Genomic DNA, 13902 nt, shown 5'->3' with positions numbered 1-13902 from the left:
TCTCCTTTTCTATGGCCTTTTGTATTTTTTAAAAAATGGCATATTGGCCCCTATCTCCTTATATGCCTGATATATATATATATATATATATATATATATATATATATATATATATATATATATATATATATATATATATATATATTATATATATATATATATATATATATATATATATATATATATACATACATGTTAGTTTACTAACCTTTGTATACCTGTTACATTTATGTACAAAATTAAAATAGTAATTCCAATAATACATCGTTTCTTTTAGCTATTAAAAAATTATTCTCTCACAAGTAGGCTCAATCAGCTGATTCTGAGAGTGTGTGCATTATGCCAGTGCAAGTGGTGGATGATTGTTTTTTTTATACATATCACAATGATAATATAACATGATAAAACTACAGTAATGGATTCATTAATTAAAATATCAGTTTCATTACCATTACCTTTATCTTAAATACAGCTGTAATAATGTATTTGACTTATGCAAATGGATGCTGTGAGTGACACCTAGCCTCAGTCAGTAGTTAACACACACATTTTTTATCTCGTATATGGTAATACAATATGGTAACAACTGATAAAAATATTGTAATGGTCGTAAAACCATGGTAGGCTGTGGGTAAAACACAGGTAGACTACTTACCTACTAAATTGTGTCATTTATGGGGGAGAGAAAAAGAAGGGATTACATTTTAACTTTCAAAGTATATTAATGCAGTTTATTTTGTTGCAGTATGGGGAAAAGAGGTAGATAATTGTCTTATACATAAAGTTTTCAATTTAAAGGGTGATTGTTGTTGTTTATAAGCATTTTGAGTCTACATTTATGTGATATTGACGAGGTTAGGTGAGGAGGGGTATAAAGTTGCCCTTGAACACCCCTAGCTTCTCTTACTCACCCTTGTCTGGATTTCACCCATCATCCAACAGGCCCTTGGCTATATTAATTAGGATAATTGAAGGATTACTGGGATTACTGTAGTCTAAACTAATACAAGAAAAGTGTAAAAAGACAATATGGAAAGCAAAAATCAATCATTTAGATAAAGTTTAAGGGTACAAGAACAGCAAAGGGTATACAAGGTTACAGGTGGAAAGGGTTGGAGCTCTGAAAGCTTTTAAGAAACATTCAGCCTGAACTTGAAACCAGGTTGTGGGTTAAGATTTTTAAGAGTATGTACTGGTCTTCCTGTTTCTCACCACACACATTTATACAAAACTTGTTAGCCTCATACATGTATTAGATAAGATAGTACAAAAGGACAGAAAAAACAGGAACCATGGTGGAATGCCATTAGGTTTTGAGAATTGGATGCATGCAAATTACCCTTCCAGTATGGTTACCATATTTATGGTAAAAACACATAAAAAGCAGATGATAGTAAAGGTTCTTTGACCCAAAATACATTACCTCTTCACTTTTCATCCTCTCCCTTCAGTTTCTTCCTACTTAAGTGTTCAGCAACTTTAATTCTGCCTTTTTTCCAACTTTTATTCCTGATTAGGAATAAATTTTGCAGGGTTAGCCCTTTGAAATCATAGGGATGTAACTCAGTTTTTCTAAACTCATTTATAATAATACTAATAATATAAAAGCATCATGATACCATCACATGTCTTGACACTAATCACTCTAACAGCATAGCATTTACTTATGGTAAATGGTATTTAGTGGAAGAATTTGGAAAGAAATTCATGTAAAATAAATCTGTTTTACCATTCACAGAATTATTAATTAGCTTAGCAACATGATAGATTTACTTGGAGTCTGCAGAATTTTTCTTTCTTTTCTACTTACATTTGCTTTGATACATTTACTTTGAATAGCATAGTCTGTTTTTCTGAACTGATTTTGTACATTTACATCATCAGCCCTGAATGTATAGCACTTGATAGTCACATCAAATGGTTCATTGCAGCATGCCTTTGGCTTTGTCTGGTTTTAATTTCTGTCCTTTAATTTTTATCCATTCCCTTAACTTCGTCTATACAGTTCTAGCTGTCAAGCCCTGCAAGAGCCTAGAAATTCAACCTGCTGCTTTGGTTAAAATACTTGTACAATACTGTATTTGGATAATAAGGATAACAAATTTTGCTCAAAACACTTGCTAGAAAGCTTGAACTTTTGATTGAACTTTGTTTGAAAGTCTTTGATATATTAACTGTTACATTGAATTAATGATTGGTTTTTGTATTTACAGGAAACATAGATCTTGATTTGGCAAGTTGTTTGTATGGTGATCTCATCACAGCCCGGGAAAATCTTGCTGTGAATTGTTACTTGCATCTCCTGTATCTAGTTGTTCCTTATGATATTGTAAGCAGTGTAAAAGTTGTCCCAGATGTTTTGTACAAAGCAGTAAGTATGTAAAGTAGTTTTTGATTACACATGATCATCAGCACTTAATATTTCTACACCAAATATTCTATTTACAAGTCTCTATCTGTGGTCTTTCTTCATTATATTTTGGATTTTTGATCTTGCCTTTAGCTTTCTAGTATATCTGGTACTTTGCTGATTATTGTCCCTCTCTGTTGTCATCATATGCCCAAACTGTCTCAGTCTTTGGGATTGCTGTTTATTTTCCAGCCTCTTAATATCATATCTCTGGAACTTTATAATTTGTTATACTTTTATATGCAGTGCAGACCTGTCCATGTAATTAAAATAGATAATACTATACAGTAAATTGCATTAGTTGTAACTATTCACATGGAACGGAAAAAAAAAATTTAGCATCTTGGACATTAAACTAATGGTTATTTATAGTTACAGATACTATAGTACATTTGAGGGTATTGAAATATACTTGCATCCCAGAATTATCATATTATGAGTATTTCAAGAACTCTAAATCTCCATTGTTGTTTTAGATCATATGATAAATATTTCAAGAACTCAGAACTTTTTAATACTGTAATTCAGATTTATGGTATTAAGAAGTTAGTAGCTGTTGAATCTGGATCTTCTTAATAGAACTAAGATCATGCTGCTAATCAGATTAACTGACAGCCAATTACTATTTCTACATAGTGATTATTAAAAATGAAATACCTAATAAAATTTGAATTGAAAATTAGAATTCTCATAATCAGTACTCCTTTGCCCTGATTTTAAAAATAAAAATATAAGCTGTAATTAGACACTGAAGAATACTGTCCCACATACTGATTTGTTGCTTTATGGTTACTTTGTATAAGGTCAGCATCTATTTTTGGACACTATATAGAAGAATAACTCTCCTTTCCACCTGTCTTGAGTGTTCTGGGTTCCTGCATGCTCCTGGTGATATAAATGGTTGCTCTCTGCTCATAAATGCACACAGTCTCATTTTCCCAGACTTTTTATTTTAATTGTTCATTGCTGCCTAAACAATCATAATTTTATCTCTAGTTAGTACTGTGCTTTTCTTATGCCTACTATATTTGATGTGATACAAGACTTCCATAATTTTGCAAGGGAATGTTAAGAAAAAATTTTGTTTTCATGGAAGTATTTTATGTTATTAAAATACATAGGTTAAGTATGACAGGAAAAACTTGGACAAAGCATGCAACTAGGGCAGTAGGAATAATCTTTATAATAATAAAATCTGCTGTAATTTACAAGAGAAAACAGAAGCAGCTTAGGTATAGTAGAAAAGGGATTTTGACAAAGGAAAAATCTATTTCTGAGGAAGGCCCCGTGTCACCCGTTGAAATTCCATTCATGCACGAATTTCTAGGTATAAAATGCTAGATATACCAGAGAAAAAAGAGCTTTCAGGAATGCTGGGGTTACTACCCCCAGATCGAGCGTCTTCTCCAAGGAAGACGTCGGTATAACCAAGGGTGAGTGAAAGGATCACTACCACGGAGTCACACTCGAAAGATATCCCCATGTTAAAACCCCCAGAAGAGAGCGGTGAGCCGTTACAGCTCCCACACACCGACGCCCGCCAGGCCGGCGACACCAGCGCCACCTACCTCATTCCAGGCTAGCACCACCCCCAGGCTTGGCATGTGCAAGTAGGGGGGGAGCAGAAGGTACTTCAGGGAGGGTCACCGGGTGACATGGGGCCTTCCTCAGAAATAGATTTGTCCTTTGTCAAAATCCCTTTTCTGAGTCCAGCCCCGTGTCAGCCGGTGAAATAGTGATAGAGAATCATGCCAAGACTGCTAACTACGAAGAAACAAGGTAACCTGAAGAAAAAACACAAGTTATGAAAATGGTTTTAATAAGGATATCTCTCACATGAAAAATTGAATATTAAATCGAAAAAGTACAGTAAAAAATCTTAATATTACGGTAGATGTTGACAAAGCCAACAGTGTGGCAGGGAAAAAACCCAAAAATACTTAAGACTACAAAGGTATAATGTTCATTCAGAAAATACTTAGACTAAAGAGTAAATATAACCTTATAGCTACACATGCAAGAGACAATACAACATGGGGAAAAATATATATATATATATATATATATAAATGGGGTACATGGAGCAAAATAAAAACCGCCCAGTACCCCAAAGATAATCCATAATCACAGCATGTCAAATTACAGTTTCCAATCAACAGAGACAATAATAATATCAATATGAGGAGCAAGGCAGTGAGGCATGATCAACCAGGAGGGCAAGCAGAGAAGTAAATGAGGCAGGCAGGCGGGGGGGTTAGGGGAAGGATAAAGGATGATGACTAATTAAGGTGGGGAAATGACACTTCCCACAGCTATTGTAGAAAACTTCAGGGCTTCGAGTGATTTTAAATAGTGGCGTTTAAATACTAGAGGTGATTTCCAACCCGTATATTTGGAGAGTTCTGAGAAATCCATATTATGAAAGTAATTAATAGAAGTAGCAACTGCTCGAATATCATGAACCTTAGAACTGAATCCGGGTTAGCTTGTTTAATGAAATACAAAATTTGTTGCCTTATTGCATTTAACGATAGAGTACCACCTTTCTCCCTGATAAAAGAGGACCCGACTTACACTGTGGAGTTCTTAAAAGGTAAGACTTTAGGTATAAACTGGGCATAAAGACTGGTCTTGTGGAAGGGGCACCACCTTCCAAGGAGACCACCTGTCTTGAGGGTCTTCATTTTTAGCTAAAAATCTAGGATCAGGGAAAGGAGGACTTCTCCGGACGGGAGGAAGTTAACAAAATCATCACCTCTAGCGAGAGCCGATAGCTCTGAGATTCTGGCACCTGAAGCCAAGCTAATCAGAAATAAAGTTTTCCTTAACAGATCCAAATAAGAGCATTGGTAGTTGTCAATCTCAGATGCTAACTTAAGAACATCATTGAGGAACCACGTAACAGACTGTGGGCGTGATACGGGTCTCAGACGAGCACATGCTCTAGGAATAGATGAAAAGTAGGAATCTGTAAGGTCAATTTTAAAGCCATATAAGAATACCTTCTTCAGGGCTGACTTGGCTGTGGTAATAGTGGCCGGGCAAGGCCTTTCTCAAACAATGATCTAAAGAAGGTAACTGCTAGGTTAGTCGTCGTGGTTTGGGCTTCAGATGCCTTCAGAAAGGAGGCCAATTTTTTGACTGCTGAGTCATATTGCCTAAGAGTAGAATCTCTCTTGTCTGATTCTAAAAACAGAGTGTTAACGGGTCAGTGTTTGCTCCCTTTTGGGCTGCGAACTTTATAAAGTCCATAAAACTAGGGCATTCTGAATTCTTGAGGAAGCTGACACAGTCTTGGTTTGTACTGTCTGGGTCAGTTTGGGCTTGGGAATCCAAGACCCGCAACCCCAGTTCCTGAAGAAGAGGGAACCAATTGCTCTTCGCCAATAGGGGCTACCAGGGCTGGTTGACCTTTGAATGTCCTGAGTTTGTGTAATACTTTCAGCAGCAAGTTTATTGGGGAAACAGATAAATCTTCTCCCAATTGTTCCAATCTATCGTCATTGCGTCCGTGGCGCAACGCCTGGGGTCCAGGTTGGAGCCACATAACAGGGAAGCTTGAAGTTGCTCTCCGTCGCGAACAGATCCACTTGGAGACCCGGAACCTGGCGGCAAATCCAATTGAATGATTTCCCGTCCAGAGACCACTCCGTCTCCAACGGAGTAGTTCTGGACAGGGAATCCGCCACCACGTTCCATACCCCCGCAAAGTGGGTGGCTGACAGATGCCAGTTGTGCTTGTTCGCCAGGGAGAAAATAGCAACCATAACCTGGTTCACTCGACCTGATTTGGAGCCACCCCTGTTGATGCAATGAACTACCACTGCGCTGTCCAATACCAGCCTGATATGAATCCGGCTGGGGGGGCGGATTTTCTTTAAGGTTAGAAAAACCGCCATAGCTTCCAGGGTGTTTATATGGAACTGCTGAAACATTGTGGACCATGTCCCTTGTACTTTTTGTTTTGGTGAATATCCTCCCCAGCCGCTTAAAGAAGCGTCCGTGTGAACTACTAGCGCCGGAGGGGGAAACTGAAGTGGAACTGTCTTGGACAGGCCACCGACTGTGGACCAAGGCCGCAGTCTCGCCTTTAAAATTCGGGGGATAGAGGAGACCTTGTCTCTGAGCTTGACACTGGCTCGACTCCGCCACACTCTGTTTATGTCTTTTAATTTTGCTTTTAAGAGCAGGTCCGTCACTGAGGCAAATTGAAGAGACCCAAGGATTCTTTCTTGGGTCCGGCGGGATGCTGATTTGTTTTTCAGAAATTTCCTGGTAAGGTACGCTATCTCCTTCCGCTTGGGAGGCGGGAGGGATAACGTGTAAGAGGACAGATCCCACTGGAGACCCAGCCACTGAAACCGGGACTCCGGAGTCTGGCGGGACTTCTCTCTGTTCAGCTGAAAACCTAACGACTCCAGGAAGTTGATGACCGGTCCATGACCTTCCGACATTCTAGAACTGTTGGAGCCCAAATTATCCAATCGTCAGGTATGCTGCTAGGGATATCCTCGGGACCGGAGTTGTTGAACTACCGTGTCCGCCAGCTTGGTAAATATCCTGGGTGCAATGTTTAGACCGAAAGGCATGACCCTGAAGGAGTAGGCTTGATTCCCGAGTCTGAAACCCAGGAACGGAGAGAAGCTCCGGCGCAACCGGGACGTGATAGTAAGCGCCTGAAAGATCGATAGAGGTGGTGACGGCTCCACGCCGAAGTAGAGTCCGCACCTGAGCTACCGTAAGCATGCGAAATTTGTCGCATTTTATGTAGAGATTTAGACGCGACAGATCCAGGATCACTCTTTGCTGATCGGAGTCTTTTTTGGGAACAGTGAATAACCTGCCTTGAAACTTTAGGTGCCTTACTTTCTTTATTGCTCGCTTGTTGAGCAATTCTGCCACGTAGTCCTGTAGGACTCTTGAGGGTGGCTGGTAAAACCTGATCAGAGGAGGAGGGTCTTTGATCCAGCTCCATCCTAGACCCTTGGACACAATGCTGTGTGCCCAAGGGCTGAAGGTCCATTGGTCCCTGAACCAATACAGGCGACCACCTACCTGTTTGTTCTCAGTGGGAGGGAGCGGGTTTGTTCCCTCTACCACGTCCAGGCTTACCTCTTGGAGTGGTGTTGGACTTTCCTCTGTAAGGGGCCCGACCTCTTCCCCCCCTTGCGCTCCTATTAAGGCCGTGAAAGAATCCAATGCCCTCATAGGTTGGGTTGTATGCTGGTGAAGCAACATACATAAGAGGTGCGGCAAGGGAATGGGCTGGTTGAACCAGCACATATTGGTGGGGATGGGCCTTCGAGGTGGAGGGCTGTGCCACTGCCGAGACCGGGACGGCTTGGACTACCGCCTGATGATGGGGTCTCTTGTGCCTCCTGAACCGTTTGCCTCCTCTCGTCTGGGGACCGCCAGATTCTGTGGTCTTCCGCTTGTAGGCTGGGATGCCCCAGCGAGAGCGCAGACTCTGGTTGGCCCTTGTAGCCTCCCTAAGTACATTGGTAACCTCTTCTTCAGGAAAGAGGTTAGGTCCCCAGATCGAACTCTTCACGTGCTTGTTAGGCTCGTGACGAATGGTGGCATCAGCGAAGATGAATTTCCTGCATTCGAGCCTGGCCATCATGAAATCAAACAGGTCAGACTGAAATCCTGCCAGTAGGGATTTAGCCAAGACCTGGAAGAAAGGCTCGTCTGCACAGGAGACGGCAGTGGCTTCAGTGAGGCAGACGGAGTTCAATGACCGGGCCAGCTTAGTCCGGGCCTCAGACTCCGCCTTCAGCAGGGCTTCCGGTAGCTTAGGAAGCTGCTCGCTGAATTGCGTTGGAAGCACAAAAAGCGTGCACCTTTCCCACAGTAAAGGTGGCCGGCGCGTCAACCCAGAACTCATCACCCCCTGGGAATACCAGGGATGTGGAGTCTGTCTCTTTCAGCTGTGGCAAGGGGTTGCCATCAAAGCACGCTCGGGCCGTAGCCAGAGCGACTTTGTTCAAGCAAGGAGTCGGCAACCTGTCACCCAGGGCGAACATAGTAAAGTTGCCCTTGAAAGGCGTCAGTTTAGTGTTATCAGCCTGCCACTCCGTCAGAGTGCGCAGGAGAGCCGACTGAGCTTGGTCTCTAGGGAAGATCACTGTCTCCTAGGAACCTTGTCTGAGCAATACCCAGGCTTCCTCCGTCAGCCTAACGAAGCCTGGGTAAGGGGGCAAGAGATCGGCGGGAAAGAACTCAAGTTCTTCCAACCGCCTCGTGCCAAGACCTTCAACCGTTAAGGTGCCCTCGTGTTAGATAGCCCGGAGGGCGAAACGCCAAGGGTTCCCGACGTCAAAGGGAGGGAGATCCGCCGTGTCTGGAATGACATACTGGGGTTCGGCTCTGCCTGGGCGAGCTATCCCCGCCAGTACAGTATATTGTCATGACTGGTCAGTTTCTCAGAGATTTGTGTGAATTTGGACTCGACCTCCGCCGAGAACCTCTCGAAAAACTGGTTAGCAAAAGACTCGGATCAAAGGCAGGCTGGCGAGGAGGGCTTGGTTTTGATGCCCTCTTACTCGCGCCTTTGCCGGAGGAACCAGACTTGCTCCCGGAGGCTACCGGTGCTGAGATCTTAGCCTTCGACGGGGGGAAAGGCAAGGCTTTCCTGGAAGACGAGGACTTAAAGCCCTTCGCCTTCCATGAAGTCTTCAACTTCAACTTGGGGACAGCTGATGGAGCTCTGTCACCCAAGGAGGAAGACTTCACAAAACCTGCAAATGAAGATATAGATGAAGCTGGGGAGTCAAAAGGGGCCCCCCCCTGCAACCTCACTTACCTCGCTACTTACCACCTGGTCCTGTTCTGTGTTCATAGGCTCCAGGTCCAAGTCTAACGCGGCGACGTCCTCTGAAACCTCCGCGTATGGGATGTCCACTTGGGGTGGCTGGGTCGCATCCCGGATCTGCTGTTTGATGGGGTGGCAAGTTCTTCCGGCACTGCGGCCGCCACCCGTGCACCGGGTAGAGCAGGTCCCTCAACTTGGCGCCGAGGACATAGGGCTTCCTGGACGGAACGTTCCTCCCAACCCAGCCACCCAAGCGCCGGAGAGATTCCAAAGAAGTTTTCTTGGAGGACTCGTCCGCCTGTAAGAGAACAGACAATTAGGTTGAAAAAAGGATGGTTCGAGAACCATATAAACACTATTTCGATATGAGGAGCATGAATGTGGAAAAAACTATATCTTACCGACTCGTCCTGGATGCTCGCGACACAAAGCGAAGCAAACCTCACAGCCATCGGGTGCCAGACTACCAGGTCGTCTAACCGGACCGCACAATCAGCGTGGGTCCGCACACCACGTGTCCGTATGGTTGCTGCAATGAAGCGGTGCACCCGGCTCCTCAGCGAACAGTCTGTAAGTGTAAAAAGTACATGAACCTACCACTCTAAGTAACCTAAAGCTGGCAAGCCAGGGAATTTCAGCTACAACCGAATGCTCCGGTGGATAGGAAACCCTCGTTAAGAACTAGGCCAACGAGCTCCAAATTAAAGAGAGTGGAAGGTAAATTACTTCCAGTCCCCGGAATACTCCGGCGGAATGAAAGGTTGAGACAACAGGTACTCACCACAAGGGCTGCCAGCAAAACGACGGTGGAACCCCGGCGTAAGTACCGACTCAATAACATATGAAATAATGTAGTGACGGAGTGAGATACTCACTCCGTTAGATAATATATAAATATAAAAACAATTAATAGAATAAACAAGTGATGGTAAAATGAGAAATCCCTCCGGAGACCGGAGGGATCCGTCTATCTCATACACTCCCCTTCTCTCGGACCTCCCCGCCAGTGAAACAAGGTGGGTGAGATGCTCGTCATGATAGGCCAAGTATATAACATAAGCCGGAGCAAGTGTCAACAACCCAACCAAGAAACCCGATGGAGAGGAATGAAAATGTGGGAGAGAATGTTCAACCCGCCGAGTCGGAGCGAGTAAACGAACCACCAACACAAACACAGCGCTGCTTGGGACTTGTCTGGGAGGGGCGAATCCCTCTCCACCAGGGGAGTCCCCAACTCGGAGAAAACGCCATCTAGCGCCACCCACACGAGTAGAGCAAGAGCTGGTGCGGGGAGGGGGGGGTAGGGGTAGGGAAGAGGAGTAGGCTACGAGAGGAAAACAGGAGACAAGGGAAAATGATTCACCCGCTCAACTGCAAACACACACCGCGCCAAGAAAATAATAAAACTTGGTAGGGTGGCCTACTCCTAGGGAGGGATGCGACCAAGACTCAACGCCCAACTCCTGACTAGGCGAAGCCTAATAAAATTCGAACCTAGGCCTAGCCTAGGTAACGGAAGGAGTGCGGGAAGGGTGGAGGAAGGAAAACAGGGAGAGAAATTTTGTGCCGAGAGCCAACCGGGACCGAAAAGAGGGGGGGCAAAAAGGCGACTAGCCTAGAGGAGACACACCCAATGAACTCTACTCCTTCGAAAAGAAGGGGGAGAACGAAGGGGCTCACTCTGCCACCCCCAAAAAGACCACGGAGGAAACAGCAACCAAAACTCCCTCAACCCGATGGATACTCCACGCCTAACCTAAAAGGGCGAGAGGAAAGGAAGCAATACGAGCCTAATGTGATAGGCAAGGGAAAGACCCACACACATAATAAACCATCACACAAAAACATAGAATTCTAAGAATAATGTGCTCATGCGGGGTGCGTAGCCTACCTCGGGGAAGCGGTTAGATCTGAGGCTGCCGCTACCTCGAGGAGGTAACCAAATAAATTATATATATAACAGAGCACCAACGCCAAGAAAAATAAAACATAGTCTTAATATTAGACTAAAATAAAGTAATACCAACTAGGAACTCAGCCTGGGGGGGAACCTAGGCGGGGCACAACGGGAACCTAATAGGGACTCGTAAAGGTCTATCGAATTTATTAAGACTCAAAAGGGTGCCACCGCAGGAAACCCGCCAGGAGGAGAACTGGGGGCAGATAATAACATATAACGACAAAGGAGACAACCCCGACAGAAAAACTGATGGGGTCGCTCATGGTCGACATGGCTGGTAGGGGGCCAAGGCGTCATAACAAAGTTCTCATAATTGTGAAAAAAGTGACAAATACAGCCAAAATTATCGAAAAAAACCCCACAATAAGATGGTACTTAACTTGGAGATGGTAAAGTTGCTCGAAGACATGGTGAATTAGAAGAATAATCCAAATAAGGGCACAAGCACAAAAATGAGCAGCAGCAAGTCACGTGCTAGAAAATGGAATGAGGTAGGTGGCGCTGGTGTCGCGCGGCCTGGCGGGGTGTTGGTGTGTGGGAGCTGTAACGGCTCACCGCTCTCTTCTGGGGTTTTAACATGGGGATATCTTTCGAGTGTGACTCCGTGGTAGTGATCCTTTCACTCACCCTTGGTTATACCGACGCCTTCCTTGGAGAAGACGCTCAATCTGGGGTAGTAACCCCAGCATTCCTGAAAGCTCTTTTTTCTCTGGTATATCTAGCATTTTATACCTAGAAATTCGTGCATGAATGGAATTTCACCGGCTGACACGGGGCTGGACTCAGAAAACATTTTATAAAACTCAGCCCCACCTCTGATGGATAACCCTAATAGTGACAATGAATTTGATTTCTTAAATTTGCAAACCAATAAAAAAAAGGAAATTGTAAGTTAGATATAAGAAATTATTTAAAAGTTTGTGCATCATTTAAGAATTTCAGTAAGATTAATTCAATGAAATCATGTAGTACACAATTGTACTTTTGATATGTCAAGTCAGTTTGTTAGCTTAGTGTAGGCTAGCCTGTATGTATACAAAGTAAACTGCAGTATGCACATACTGTGCTCCATCCCTCTCTCTCTCTCTGGTGAAGTATGTGTATTGGCAATTATCCAGTGCAGTACAGTACTTGACACAATGATGTAGTGTCACATAAATTTTTCAGTCTGTGCATGTGCATATGTATGCAAATGCACCACAATAAGGAAAGTTACACACACTTACTGGATGCTCTCTCTCTCTCTCTCTCTCTCTCTCTCTCTCTCTCTCTCTCTCTCTCTTCTCTCTCTCTAAGGTTATTTAAAAAGAAAAAAATTTGTTTTGACAAATGCCAAATTTTATATGAGTAAAAAAGATTTCAGAGAGAGAGAGAACGAGCGAGCACACAGCAAATGCATTACTGTGAGTAGTTTCAGCACTCATCACACCACCATCAGAGTAAGATGAACACTGGATAATGTTCAGTTGAATGTGTTAGGAGTTATTTAATAATAAAACAGAAAAGCAGGTATTGAATATTGATAATGAGTAATGAAATGACAGACAGTTCAGGATACTGTACACTTGGCATTTTAGAAGAATTTCTCTTATGCAGAGGGCAAAATCAAGTAACTGGCAACCTTTGATCCAAGGCTACCAGTTGAGGGGGGGATTTTACTGTGGTCATAATATGGTAGTAATAAGAATAATATTTAAGTAAATACCAGTAATATTGAGGTGCCATGGAGTTTTGTTTTGTACAAGAACTGGCAGTCTACTGTGTCTGAGGTAAATACTAGTTTACTCCAAATTTACTCTAATGTGTATTGCTACGAATATACCTTTGATACTTAGGGGATTCTGGGCGGCAACGGATAAACACTGGGAATTCTTTATATTATCAAGAAATCTACTGGATTTCTTTAAACATCTGACTAATTAGACTGATTAAGGCAACTCCGTAGACAAATAAATCAAGGGAAATACTGTGGCTTAGGGCCTTCTTAATTTGAGGGAAGATTATGTAAACTCAAGGGTTCTCTTAATTAATTATATTTTTACATAATAAACACGGATCAGAAGGATGATGAATTACTGGGCAGGTAATAATAAGGGCCTGCTAAATGAATGATTCCTGCACAGGAGGAGTATTCTACGCCGATGATGTCTTCATAATGGGAAACATCACAGAGGGGTAGAAGGGGTGGCATAAGGCCACTGCACATGGGATAAAGCTGAGTGGTTCCACAGCCAGGGCTGATCTGCAAGATATGCAAGACAGTTAATTGCATGAATAATAAGACGCTCAAAGGGAACTGAGGAACTGCGCAAATGGTGCCAAATAACTCAGTTCAACACAAAATGCCTAATTACGTTAACACTTGATGTTCCAACACAAATTACTGAAGGTGACCGCACAATGGAAATAGAAAATAAATCAGACAGAGAGATAACACGATCGTGACTGACTAAGAAACCTTATTCCCAGTACATTACCTTTGTCAAGATGATGAAGTCCTCGTTCAGTAGGGCGCCAACGCAGGAGGAGGGAATTACGGGGATGCCACAACAAAAGTATACTGGTTCGAACCTCGGGGTTGAACATGTGGAGGGTACAAGGGACAGGCAAAGGTAAGGACATCTGTCCTCAGTGGAGTTCTGAGTGCTTCTCTCTCTCGACTGCTGTTGCATTGTCTATTTCTAACCTCGGGGGTTATGCCTGGGCATCCAGACAGAT

General features: G+C 43.2%; 1 protein-coding gene across 1 annotated transcript in view; it reads left to right on the top strand.

Annotated features, from left to right (window-relative positions):
- The window catches only part of LOC136830919 (uncharacterized), a 456633-nt gene that overhangs the window by 312433 nt on the left and 130298 nt on the right, over positions 1-13902 (top strand). The window contains 1 exon segment of the mRNA XM_067090890.1: positions 2214-2371. Coding sequence (XP_066946991.1) covers positions 2214-2371 — 158 coding nt within the window.

The sequence above is a fragment of the Macrobrachium rosenbergii genome, chromosome 47 (genome assembly GCF_040412425.1).
Source record: "Macrobrachium rosenbergii isolate ZJJX-2024 chromosome 47, ASM4041242v1, whole genome shotgun sequence".
NCBI classification, from domain to species: Eukaryota; Metazoa; Arthropoda; class Malacostraca; order Decapoda; family Palaemonidae; genus Macrobrachium; species Macrobrachium rosenbergii.
This window is presented reverse-complemented; position numbering and strand designations above follow the sequence as displayed.